Here is a 14,393-nt window from a genome sequence, read left to right on the forward strand (position 1 = left end):
TTACACCTTGACAACGGCTTTCCCGAAGTTGGAACCAGAGAAGAGTTCCATGAAGGCCTTAGGCATATTTTCGAAGCCCTGGGTCACGTGCTCCTTATACTTGATCTTACCCTGTCACAAAGATGAATACAAAAAGAAAGATTAAAATAAGGATAGATAAATGAAAAAATAGGTAGGATAAATGATGCATTAAAAAAAATGATAAGTAATCTTTCTATAGTTCAGTTCAGTCTAATAACTTTCATTCTCATTCTTCTTCCAGCAAAACATAACACAGAATAAATCAGGAATTATATCATAAACATATATACATTAGAAACAAGATAATATACATTAGAAATAAGTTTTGTAAGAAGGAACTATAGGGGTACGTAAAAGGTGCCAGTTCCCCTCTACTTTCATCGTTATTATCACGAACCCTGAGTGCGCAGCAGATTATAAGCAATTATCTGGTTTTGCTAACATGGCTGAAGGGAACAATGCTCACACTAAAACAGCATAATTTCATTTCACGTGACCACCCTTTTTTTTTACTACTTCTACGGTGTACTACTACTACTACTACTACTACTACTACTACTACTACTACCACATACTACTACTGCTTCTACCCATAACATGATAGTAATGCTAATGATATTGATAATGATTATATAATAGTCATCATCATCATAATTATGCTCAATATCATTATCATAATTATATTATGCCTAACAATTAAAAAATCATGAAAATGATAACCGACGATTATCATAATCATCACCATCGTCATCATCACCACCGCCATCATCACCATGATCATCGCCATTGATATCGTTTCATCAATGGTGATCATAGGCTAGTAAAGTGTCCTATGGACCTACCTCCTTGACCCACTCGATCAGGGCCTGAAGGGCCTCGTCGTAGCGGTCGTAGTGGTCAAAGATCAGGAATCCAGTGATGGTCAGTCTGCTCTTATTGATGGCGAGTTGGAGGGAAGTAGCTATGGATGATGACAACAACATCAGAGGCGGATGAATGTTAATGATTTAAGCCGAAATTTTCAGCACGCTCCGATATTGTCATAATACATGCAATCTATATTGTGACCGTGCATAACAAAAGCAACGAAAAGTCGCACGCGCTGATTTCGTGTGAGAACTGAAAATAGGTGAAATGGATCAATCTAGCCAGTCTTGAGTTTTACATAGTTTCTGAAAGAGCAATTCTTTGTTTACATTATGTTAAAGTTTGGGATCAGAAAACGAACAGAAAAATGTCTTTTAGCAGTTTTTTTCTCGAACACTTTTTTTTTTTTTTTTTTTTTTTTTTACAATAGTGTGATTCAGACTCCGTTTACAGTGCGAGGCTCGGCCGCGGCCGAGCCGCGGCCGAGCCCAGCCCCGCTGCAGTGTAAACGCGCAAAAGGCCAAATGCGAGGCCAAAATTGGCCTGGCAATTGAGGCCGGGCTCGGCCGCGGCCGAGCCCGGCCCCGCACTGTAAACGGGGTCTAGGTCTGTCTTGTAGATTCCCCTTTTCATTTCTAAAAAAAAAAGATACAGACTGTGCGTGCTCTTTATTTTCAACCGTAATTTAACTTTAGAACCAATGATGCTGCTGCTTTTAAAGTTGGCATTAATCATTGAGAGAATGTGTTAATCAAGTATGATCAATTTTACCGTAATCTGATATTCCCCTTATCGTTGTTACTCCGGTAATTTATATTCACATTTTTTTTTTTGTCCCATTGATCGCACAGCCAGTACGACTTAGATGCTTGAATAAACCCTCTACTTTAGTGCCTCTTTTCTCAGTTCACATTTTCGACAGTTTGTGTGTTGTTGTTTTTTACAATATTCAAATGGGTAAGAAGAATTCATTTGAATTGACATATATATAATTTTGAAGCTTAAAATCTTCTCTTTCAGAATCAGCTTTTTACTAAAAAAATCCATGTCTGACGACTATCTTTGTTGGTTTTGCAAGGCAGGAATACAATATCACTTATAGTCTTCTTTATCCAGGGTATAGCCTCTTCAGCATGTTTACTGATTTCACTTGTCTACCGGAGGGCTCTACCATTATCATTACCCTATCAGTGACAGGTACCAAATTATACATCCGGGCCGATAGGCCGGGATATCGTAGGTAAAAACATCTTGTCCAAAGAAGTATTAAGCACGTACTGGACTGGATTTGGTTACAGCTCGTTATTCCGAAGGGTCGTTATTCCGAAGGCTCTTTATTCCTATAAGATTCGTTATTCCGAAGGTTCATTGTTCCGAATTTCATTTTCGAACTAACCAATCTTCGGAAAAACGCCACAAATTTTCGGATTAACGAACCTGTAGGTATAGGGAATTTGCGTGTTTCGGATTAACGACCCTTCAGAATAACGAACCTTCGGAATAGCGAACCTTCGGAATAACGAACAGCACCCCTGGATTTAACGGAAGTGCGTATCCTCGATTGACGCGGGGCAAAAGATTTCCTTTCTTTTTCTTCTTTTTTACCTGCGTGGCGTATTACCGTAAAATTTCTATACACTACATGGGAAAAAATTACTCTTCAACTTTGCAAAATCTCATGAGGTTTGTAAAAGCGTATACGACCTTTAAGTCCACCTTCCTTGTGACTAGTCTCTCAATCATATGTGACCGTGCATCACAAAACCGACAAAAAGTCAGACCCCTTGATTTTATGTGAAGAATCAGAAAAGGTGGAATGGGTCAACCGAGTCAATGTTGAGTTGTTCGTATTTTCTGAAAAAGCTATCCTTCTACATTATTCTTTAGTTTATTGGAAAGTGCGTTTCAGCAGTTTTTCTACAACTTTTTTTTTTTAAGGAAGAGTAGACTGATCAGGCTTTCCTTAAGCGTTTTCACTTCTCTATACCGGAGGGCTTTACCATTATCATTACCCTAGCGGTGTAAGGTACCAAATTATACATCTGGGCCGACAGGCCGGGACATCGTAGGAAAACATCTTGACCAAAGAAGTACTAAACATGTAGGCTACTGGACTGGATTTAACGGAAGTGCGTTATCTCAATTGACACGGGGTAAGATAGCATTTCTTCTCCATTCTGATTTGTTCTTCTTTTTTTAAAACAGTGTGGTATATTACCGTAACATTTTTACACACTACATTGGGAAACATTACTCTTCAACTATGCAAACTCTCGTGAGGTTTGCAAAAGGGATATACGACCTTTAAACCCATCCCTCCTTGTGATTTATTAGTCTCTTAATTCTAATCTATGACACTCCTTTAGAATCCTGAAACTCTGCAAACGAACCTTTCGGGGGAGCAGCGGAGTTGTAGGCGCTGATGGAACCACACACACAAACCCGTCCTCGGACGTTCATGTTGTAGATAACAGTGCTGGAAAACTCTCCTCCTACCTGTATACAGAAAGCATCAGGATTTGTATGTAAGTGAGTAAAACATGAAACCTATCAGTGGCTATCAACTCGCAAGCGACTGAGGACAGCTAGGGTACTAATGAAACATTTTATTTGTCCTCAGGAGGAGCGTAGCGACAGTTTTGCATGGGTGTGTGTGTGTGTGTGTGTGTGTGTGTGTGTCTGTGTGTATGTGTTCGTGTGTGTGTTCGTGCGTGTGTGAGGATGTTTGTGCGTGTTTGTGAGTGCGTAGAATTATAGGGGTCTACATCTTTCCATATAGGCCTATGTTAGGTTTAGGTTTTTAATTTTTTTTGAGGGTCAAAAATTGTTAGTTATGTTTGAAGAGATGATATCAATTATTACTATTGTATTTTATTGGATCTTGTTTTGCGCACCTTGTTATGATGAATGTATACTTTCATAGCAGCAAAAACATAACACTTGTTTTGTGCTCTTAAATAAGAAGATATGCACACTTCTACTTCAACATACCTTTCTAATTGTCTCTTATTTCCATCTTAGTTGTTGTTGTTGGTCTGTCCATTTCTCTTCTCTCTCCCCTCCCCCTTTCTGTCTCTCGTAGGTTTAGATTTACCTATTTCCCCCTTCTTATCACCTTAATTCGAATTACTTTAAAACGGGGAATGTTTGCGTGCATCTTAATTTCGCAAACATTGTCGCTCACGAAATTCGCGAAATTAAAATGCACTCGCGAAAGTTCTTACCTACACAAGTGCATTGAATACCACTAGCAGTTCGCGAAAATTTCATGCCACGAATATATAGTACAGTATTTCATATATCACATGTGCTATACACTAATTTGACCCGTATATACCTGCAAAGACCTAGAACCCAAAGTCCACAATCATTACACAGTAATAGTTTCTGTAAGATATTCAAGCCCCAATGGACAGTGATGGATCTGAGCATAGTTGTCCACAGCCACGTGGAAATCATGCAGAATGGTAGAGTGCATGCTGACTGAAATCTGCACCGTCATCATATTACAGTGTGCACATTTATATAGAAAAAAAGTCACAAATATTATGCAGTCGTTCAAAGTTCAGCCAGTCGCATATTATCAGCATAATTATATTATAATGCGAGAGCGATTTGAAAAGTCGCTGAGTCACGGTGGAGCGTAGGACCTATACATAGAAAGCGACGGACGCCTACGCACTTACTGAACGAATTATCAACGTACATTGTATGCCCAAGCAAAGGACGCACACGAACCAACCAAGGCCGGGGGCTAAAGTCCAGCGATTTATTATAATGCGAGTGAATTTGGCGTTGGACTTGCTGTGACCGTGAAGGGTATTTATCCACATTAACATAAAATCTGTCAATACCCTGTATTATCACCGTATTTACATGGTCACAATGGACTTTGCCTAAAAAACACAAAATTCGAATTTTAAAGGCGCAATGTGCGTTCAGGAAAATCAGGCCTGCTCCTTTATAGCAGCAAAAGTCTATTTCTATTAAAAAAATAATAATAATAGATCCGCGAATTTCATTACTTAATCACATGCTTTTCGTTTAATTTCTCTGATGCATTTTAAGGGTCTTGTTTTCCATTCATTTGATTCTAGAGGGAAAAAATCAATAAGACATATCATCACCCGTGTTAACTACAACCCATTGTACTGACAGTGTAGACCCTAGATGTGAATTCAAGATTGCAACAAAACTTTCCGCAAAATTAACTGAGCCCTGAGAATTACAGAAGAGTCTATTTGTGATGATGTCGAAGAAAATCGTAAAATTTATAGCGTTGATAACGGAAGTATAAATAGTAAATTTCAGGATGCCATCATTAGTGGAAATTTGTATGAAGCAGTTTATTCATCGAAACAGCAGAGAAATAACATTAGTTGAACTTCTTCTGTACCGTCTTGTTCTCCTATCTCATAATCAAAATCATCCTAAGCATCATAAGGAGAGAGAAATAAACGTTTAAAGGAGACCTCCGGATGATTTTCATATTTTTACATTTGAATCACTATAAATTAGTTATACTGAGGACAGAGTTTCAGTATTTATGATAATTTGGATGAACAATAACAAAATTTTTGAAATTTATAACAAATTGCAATGAACAAGGATGATGACATGGCAGGTTCCCATTAGAATGCATGACTTGGGGCTCCTGGAAGCAGAACAAAAGAAGAAAGCATGCATAGATTATACACAGGTGAACTCGCAAGCAAGCGGTATTGTAATGGAATTACACTGCTACATTTCTGGAATATGTGAACCTCCTATGTCATCATCCTTGTTCAGTGTAATTCGTTTAAGGTTTTTCAAAGTATTGATTCTCTGTTCAAGAACCACAATAAATTCCACAAATCTATACATGGAACTGTTGACTTATGTACTACATGATGTCAAATTATAAAAATCGCCTGGAATGTCCCTTTAAACGTATTTTCATCATCATTTATACAGCAATGTATTGCAGTTAGTTGTCTTCATCTGGAAACTCTCATTCAGCAATATTCTTTGTATGTCTTTGTGTGTGTGTGTGTGTGTGTGTTTGGGGGAGGGGGAGGCAAGTTACACCGAGATATGTAAGAGCATGAACGTTTGATACTCACGTTGTCATAGTAACAGTCAACGCCATTTGGCGCTGCTTCTTTGATCGCCTTGTCCAAGTCTTTGATGGTCTTGTAGTTGAGGGCGATGTCATAGCCCAGGTCCTTCAGGTACTTCAGTTTTGCTTCAGAACCTGCGAAGCCGATGACTTTACAGCCCTTTGAAATGAGAAATCGAAGGCAGTTTTAGATTGTAGAATTCAAAAAAAATCCGTATTTCCGGCAGAGTTGGTTAAACAGGTAAAGGTCATGGCTCGAATGTCCATAGTCGACTCCTATAGCTCCTATAGCTGAAATAGTCGAATTGGAGAGCAATCATTAATTACAATAGAGGGTTAGAGGTAATATTTAACCATTCCGTTAACATTTTTCACGTTCAGAAAATCATTTAGATCGGATCGACAAGTTCATCAACAAGCACTGAAATATTCAACTTGTCTTCATGCTCTGAGATTCAAGACATCGATGTTGCTGTATGATACACGTGTATCATATTTTAGCCAATCATCATCGCGCGGGAAATATGATGTAGCGCTCTAACACCTGCGGTGACGCTTTAACGGAAAATGAAGTAAAAAACAACAACAAACAAACAAACAAAAAAACAAACAAACAAATAAAACTCGCTCCTTTCACCAGTCTCATTACTGACCTTGATCTTGGCGATCTGACCGACCACTGCCCCGACCGCTCCGGCCGCACCACTGACCACCACCGTCTCTCCGGGCTGTGGCTTGCAGATGTCGAGGAAAGCCAGATAGGCGGTCTTCCTGTTTTGAGATATTTAAAGTAAACGTTGAGACGGAGAAGATTCCCGAATAACCAGTAATCAAACACACTAAACAAATATATATATATATATATATATATATATGTTGCAAATTAAATTTTAATTCTGCTGACAAACCAAAATGAAGACCATCACCAGTTATGCCATTCCAATACATATTCTGTTTATTGTTATATGTGTCTCATAATGATGTCACTTGATTTGTTTTTGTTTTTTATCCGGGGGACTATAAGTAACACAAGCTGTGCTTGTGATTTCATTGTCTCTCCCGCATTGGTTCTTTGGACTACAATTTTTTCAAGTGATTTTGTCAGAACATATATCATTGTTTAAATTATTTCTTGTACAAAATGTGGACAAAGTATCATTGTACAATCAGTCATGTATAGTAATGATTTAAATAACCATTGTAACTTAATTATGTTTGTTTCATACTTTTGAGAACTCAAAGTGGGGAAAAAAAATACAAATCAATCAATCAATCATTCACTTACCCTGGCATTCCCAGAGTGCCAAGTGCCAGCGACTTTGGCCAATCAGGATCCGGATAGTCTGCCACGATCGTGACGTCATTCCCTTTGGCAATAGACCCGGATGTCCAACCCGTCTGGGCCTGGACGATGGAACCCTCGGGGACCTTTGGATCTTTGCTCTTGACAACCCTGTAGGTGAGACGAGAGCAAACATGCATTCAGACTAAGAGACGGCGAAATTTGACATGTATCTGACTTACGTGAGTGATTCTTTCCGTCGTTTTTTCTTTTTCGCCATTATTGCTGCAGTGACAAGTGCAAGATTTGAGTATACATCATCTCGAAATTGGCAACGGAGGAACGAGCGAGAGTCACCACTCCTGAGACTCAAAAGGCAATGTCAACAGTGATAATTAAAACCTATCAGAATAGACAATCATATTATTTGTATCTTTTCGTCCAGTTATTATGTCTTATATTCTCCTTGTTCATAAACCATCTCATTTTCCAAGTCTACCAGTAAGATGTACATTTTTTACTCTGTTTGTCAGGTCAGTCATCTCTACATTTTTATATTATTTTTATCTTTCTGTATGTATACTTTCTTTCTCACCTATGCAGTAAGTAGGCCTACAATTTATATTCGCATTGATGTCATGAAGATCAAAATGATATTGTATATTATGTGCATGAATATCATTTTCTGCAGGTGCGAATCTTATCCCTATATAAGATTTGTTGATACATGTATATATTATGGTTGTTTGATATCTATGTCATGTAGACTTACAATCTGCTTGTTTGTAGTTACTTTATATCCGGATACCTATTCACCTGCTTGTACAATCTATTGTTACTTCTAATAAGTTTGTATCATTGTTGATGTGGAAAATAAATAAATGAAAATAATGAAATGAAATGAAATGAAATGAAAGGAAATGAAATGTGTTCGACCTATCGATACATGTTGGATTAATTTATCAGTCTGCCGAGCTCACTTATCTCTATCTAGAATAGGAAATATCAAGATATGTTATTGGCTATCGCTTTGAAGTCACCACACCGCCATCTTACCACGCACATCACGTGAAATTGCGCGCTAATCCCATAGAGTGTGCCTGGCTTATTTCTTTGTACAGCGTGAATGGGCCAATGAGATATCAAGATACATTGTACCTCTTTTACAATCAATGGCCTAACTTTTCATGCCAATCCCTGTACTCAGCATTTTTGCTTTTGCCTATTCATTCATCTATTTTTCTTTCTATTCCTGGCTTGAAATTTCGTCGACTGCTACATGCGCACGAACATCAAAGATGAACCCATAGATGCGGATAAAGAAGAGCATTTACACAATGTTTTGTGGAACTTTTATACTGCAAGCCACCTGTTTCTAATATTTCCCATTCAAAAATGGCATCAGAACTTGAATATTTCCATTAATGAATTTCTTTTGTGTTATCAGAACGTGAAGCATTCCAATTGGTAAATTTGTGTTGTTTTTTGCACCTGTATTTTAATCAAGCTTCAGTGATCAAAATGACCGCAAATATGTAAATAGCTATTTTTGGTATACCTGAACTTGTCATCAGTTAACCAGTCAGTAAATTATATAAATAAACGATTTTACAAAGTTGTCACATTCCTCAATATCAAGCATTCTTAAATCATTAATGTCCGTCTCCAAATGGTTGCGGGGATATTAGTAAGAAACGTTGGTATTCTTTGCCAACATACTTACTTGGCAATGCTGTTCTCCAAACATTACATCGTCAGTAAATCATATAAATAAACGATTTCACAAAGTTTTCACGTTGCTCATTATCGTGCAGTTTTAAATCAAAAATCCGTCCCCGAATGGTTACTGGAATATCATTAAGAAACGATGATATTCTTTGGCGGAAAACTTACTTGGCAACCTGTTCTCCAACCATTACATCGTCCACTTTGATTGGCCAAACCCTGCGAAAGAGAAAGAATGGTTGGTGTCGAGAAACGAAAGGAGGATGAAAATATAGAGAGCGACGATTTCATAAGCTTTGCTACAAAATGACATCTTCACTCTAACCAGAGTTGTTTTGTCTCCACACCAGTATGCAAAAAAGGAATTTGATTTTTCGAATGAAGAGGGCAACTAAAAAGCCAAAACAGTCTGGATTTTTAACATACATAGTAATTCTTTAAAGCAGTTGAAAGAGATGTTTATCCATGAGGAAGTATAATTACTGATTGATTAAAAATTGGCTAACACAAAAATACACAGATTTTGAGTTGATTAGACACCGAGAGAAGATATCATGTGCCACTTTGTTTCTCCTTCCTTATTGTTTCTTTAAAACAATATTGCAATGGCAAAAGAAACAGTAATATCATTTCATACACATTTTGAAATAACTCTAGAGTGGACCATGGATAAGTAAAATGCTGTCGCTTTGAAACGTTTCATTAGTGATTCAATTCAATCTAATTCAAATCTTACTTCTCATACTATATCGATGTTGCATTGAGAACAATAGCACAATTTTGTGTACCTTGTCAAAAAAATTGAAGCAAAGGAATATTCATATATATAGGCCTACATTGTAAGTATTCATTCATTCATTCATTCATTCAATTACTTTTTCCATTTCCAACAGAAACATAGAAATGTTGCAGAAATTGAATACATTAATTGTAATATTACACAACAATAAAATAAAAGTTAATTGTAATGATAACTGATCGAAATCGAAAGGCATCACAGTTGCCTAAAAATACTAACCTCATGTAAGGGTCTACAGAAAGGTAAAGAGCCTCCAACTGTACCTCTGAAACACAGACATAGTATCAAGAATAAGAAATTGATATACGACTATAAAATGCAAATTAGCATGCAGCATTAATCATTGTGTATTAAAGTGTACAAGATTACATATAAAATTGCTACCATTCTCAAATCTTTAAATATTAGGCTTATTCAAGTAAATAGGCCTAGATAAAATATATGTTCATGTAACATTCTATACACATACACATATTTTTGATATTATTGCACCAACAAGCGGACTACTTACTCAATTCATTTCATATATGTATTTGGAAATTATGCACTTTAATCTGGGCAATGACACAGCAGAAATGCGTAGACCCATGTCATATGTACGCAACGGTGATTTGCATACAAATTGAATTGTATATAGAGAAATCGCTAGCGAAAAATCATGCAAGCATGTTCATAATACGTGACTTATTGTTGACTTTTATAGTCATCATCAACGCGAAGCACAAAGACAATTTTTTTTTTATGTGGTTGATATTAGGATGATAGTAGAACAATGTCATTATTGTGATGATAACCTCTGCCATGTCTTTGAATTAAAAATCCATTGCAACCCAAGATCATAGTGTATTTCTTTATATCTAATGTATGACTTTATCTCTTCGTTTCCCTGATAGGATTTTTACGTAATAAAGTCCGAAAATGCGCATTGCGCAGTTAACGATAAACATAAACTTAACTGGAAAAGAAAACAGCAAGAGGTTGAAAATATTTGAAACACTGCGTTTTAAGTGACAATGCTATATTAATAATATTGATGACACATTTTGACTACCATTAAGATGTGAACATAGGGTAAGCCAACATAAAACTTTATCGGAAGAGGATTGTACGACTGCACATAGGCTATTGTTCAAGATTTGCTGTATTAGAAATTAATATCACTCATCTACTAATGGATAAACAAAATCAAAATGGTCGCAACTTTTTTTATTGGTAAAAATAAAAAAAAAACAACTAAAAACAGTTTCATAAGAATATAACGATGTCTTATGACGCCAGGACGTACAAATATATTTTACATTGACCCCACAATGCACATTAAATTTCAGATAATGGGCAGCGCGTGAGCTAACGGGATTATGAGGAATATAGAAACACGTCTTACCACCATCCTTTAGGGCTGGCAGGTGGTACGACTCCAGCCGAAAATTGGATCCGGTCACATTCCCTTCGAATGCCTTGGCGAGAACGATCCTCCGAGCTTTGCCAGACATCTCGTCTTTCTGATGATGGTTGGCTGTGTGCTACGGATGATGCTGATGAGCCAAAGATGTGATTCCTCTCAAAAGGAACAGGTTTTTATATATCCCTCGTCAACGGGTACCACTCCTTGATTGGACGATTACGCTTCTCGCAAATGAGCATGGGTCCGAGATAACTTGATTTTACGATAGTGATCGTGACTTTAAAGCGGTAGGGCGAAGAAATGACACACAATAGAAAGCGCACAGTGTGACGTCAGACTCATATCCATTCCGCGGCGTACACGTCGACAATACATTGGTCAACACACCCTCAGAATGGAGTCGCACACTCTCTGATGATGTATAGACATACTGCACATACACGTGAGACACCAAGTAGATGGCAGTTCAATCAATCCCGAGGGATTTCACTTCATCTATTTCTACATTATTCAATTTATCTCCATTTCAATTCAATTCATTCAGAATTTTCAGTATTGAATATACAAATGAAAAAAATTCGGTTTATATATATTTTTTTTTTGAAAAACAATAAGGTGTACTATCAATACATTCGAACATAATTAAAAATCTTACGAGTGTAATCAGTATAACAGTCATCGCAGTTTCACAATCATGACATATTCATCGTGAGGGACGAGAAAGCGAGAATACGAGGGAAAATTTCCTGACGAAGTAAGAATATTCTGTCACAAAGTAAGCCAGTGTTTTGTCGCTGGGAGCAAGATAAGTTATTGAAATATCACTTTATAACTAATAGTTGACATAAAACTTATCTCAGCGCGTTGTCAAATATGCCTTATGGTTAACTTCCCATTTGCGTAGACTGCCACAGTTGCAACTCCACTGAAAACATGGAGAATAAAAGTTACATTTTGGCAGTAAAATGCATACAATTAACAGACTGCCCACATATAATTATTATGGCGATTTCATTAAGATAAAAAAAGGGATTAGTGATGGATTAATTTGGGAGAGCAGCTCATGTATATGCTTGTAATATCACCTTCGACAGCCTCTATTCAAGGCATGATAATATCGTCAAAATGGCACATTCTGCAGAAATATTCAGGGCATAACTAGTCATGAAAGTACAATTTCGAGCCTATACATTTGCACGAAGATGACCTCAAATGGCGTTAAAACGCACCCCAGTCACTCCGTACAGTAATATCCTATTATACTGGTTGAAGATTCAGGAGATGTCGGGCAATGGACCTAAGGTTGATATACCAGGTACGTAGCAAACAATGACATTGCATTCGCAGACATCTTGACCTTTGAGAACCAAAATATGCATTGGGTGATCCCCTTTTGAGCGTATATAGAAGGTCAAGGCATTCAGAGATATCGTAAGGTCAAGGCATTCAGAGATATCGTAAGAACAAACCAAACAACATTTTTGGCAGAATCATTTATTGACATAAATCGTTAATTCGTTCATGCACTGCTCACACCCTTCGAGTTCCCCGTACTCATCATCCATGGGGCAACAGAGCTTTCACCCAGTCTGGCTCTTCTCTCTGGAACTCATTGCCTTTGAAACTGAGAATGGAGACCTCTTTCCCTCTGTTCAAGAGGGAACGTAATACCTTTTTATTTCAGTAACTGTGCTTTTTTTTTTTTCAATTGGGATCTTTTCCTGAATGAAGCAATGTGGGAGGAGGTCTTACCTTTCTGCGCCAGGAGTGCCACTGTGTGACAGACATGGCGCAGTACAAGACTCCATTATTATTATTATTATCGCTATTCGCTATCCTCGAGTCTAACAAAGCAACACATATTTCCTGTTTTACATACAAAATGCTTTTATACAGAGACATTTTGACATTAAAACATTATAAATATATATACAAATATATCTAAAAACGAGGTATATTAAGGGGAATTCGCTCCAAAGGAGAATTTTTAAATTCTCCTAAAGGTTTTTACAATGGTTTTTAATGCCTTGTAAGTGATCTGAAGCATATAGGACTACTATACGGTAGGACACAGATGGCGTAGTGTGTGTAGATTGAGGACTGTTAACCATCGATACAATTTAGGGGAGATTGTCAGCGATGCAAAAAAAAATTGAAAAAAAAAATGGGTGTACATTTTTGATGTGCACAGAAAACGGGTCATTGTGAGTCAAAAAAGGTTGTATTTTCTCATTAACATACAGAATTGAGTGGTATAAGATGCATTTTGTGCTCTGCTCAATTCAATGCATCATTGAGCCCATATTAACGCATAATTAATCCAAAAAAAAAAAGAGAGAGAGAGAGTGGCATTAAAAATGAGAGGCATTACAGAAAGGGTAATAATGTAACAAAGATTAAAATTATCGAAATGAAAGGCCCTACAGGATTAAACAGAAAAAAGTTTCCCTACACAAAGAGAAGGAAAGAAAGGAAAAAAGCACTTTAATACCGTGCGCCCAATTTTAAAGTTGGATGTACATGACATGCAGATAGAAGAAGAAATCATTCATAATAAGAGTAAAAATAATGATAATGATAACCCACAATCTATCTACTCTAATGATATCCCAAAACAAGGTGAAACAAAGAGATCCTAATAAAAGGCGTGGCCTGTCGCCTTTTATTATTATCATTTTTTTTTTGGATCTCTCAGCCATTTGAAAACCAATTTTCATCAAACAAACGTTGAATTACATGCTCTTTCATATTTCATAAGAGGTTTCTCATTATCTCACTTACGAATGTTCAAAACATGAATCCCCACCTCAACCAGTACTATACAATCTCTTTAATAATGGTAGGTGAATGTAAGTGCTGTAGCATGAGAAAGAGAGCATGCATTGGTGGATGGGTTTAGTGGTAGAGAGAGGAGAAAAAATGATATGCAGCCACCTCAGTAAACAATGAGTCTGCACTTAGAGTGATATTGACATTTATGAACATACTAGTACTGTGTGGAGACGCTACAGGCTTCCTCACTATCTCCCCGCTATCAACGTAAGTACTATCAAACACATTAGAGTGGCACGGTTATTTTCGAATTTGAGTAAAAGCAAACATGCAGAGTCATTGCGTTTTCAATACACTGAATATATTCTTCTCCTTTTCAAGATAACTGAGAGTGTTTAGGTAAACCATAATATAATGTAAAACC

The 14,393-nt window shown here is 37.1% G+C and overlaps 1 protein-coding gene across 1 annotated transcript; it reads right to left on the minus strand.

Moving 5' to 3' along the window:
• On the minus strand, positions 1-11,285 carry LOC140235668 (prostaglandin reductase 1-like). The gene is made up of 9 exons (XM_072315688.1): positions 11,177-11,285; positions 10,012-10,057; positions 9,162-9,212; positions 7,272-7,439; positions 6,640-6,757; positions 5,991-6,146; positions 3,279-3,384; positions 864-982; positions 1-111 (listed from the first exon to the last, which is right to left on the minus strand). The coding sequence occupies exons 1-9, from the start codon at positions 11,283-11,285 to the stop codon at positions 1-3; spliced, it is 984 nt and encodes a 327-aa protein (XP_072171789.1).
• Between the last annotated feature and the right edge of the window lie 3,108 nt (positions 11,286-14,393).

This window comes from Diadema setosum, chromosome 12, assembly GCF_964275005.1.
Source record: "Diadema setosum chromosome 12, eeDiaSeto1, whole genome shotgun sequence".
Taxonomy (NCBI): domain Eukaryota; kingdom Metazoa; phylum Echinodermata; class Echinoidea; order Diadematoida; family Diadematidae; genus Diadema; species Diadema setosum.

What these genes read in the sequence shown, in the direction of transcription:
- LOC140235668 (XM_072315688.1), bottom strand. Translation starts at nt 11,285, where the DNA reads ATGTCTGGCAAAGCTCGGAGGATCGTTCTCGCCAAGGCATTCGAAGGG. An exon ending in TTGACTGTTACTATGACAAC is followed by an intron (nt 3,385 to 5,990) that starts GTGAGTATCAAA and finishes TTCTGTATACAG; the next exon opens with GTAGGAGGAGAGTTTTCCAG. An exon ending in CTCCGCTGCTCCCCCGAAAG is followed by an intron (nt 983 to 3,278) that starts GTTCGTTTGCAG and finishes CATCATCCATAG; the next exon opens with CTACTTCCCTCCAACTCGCC.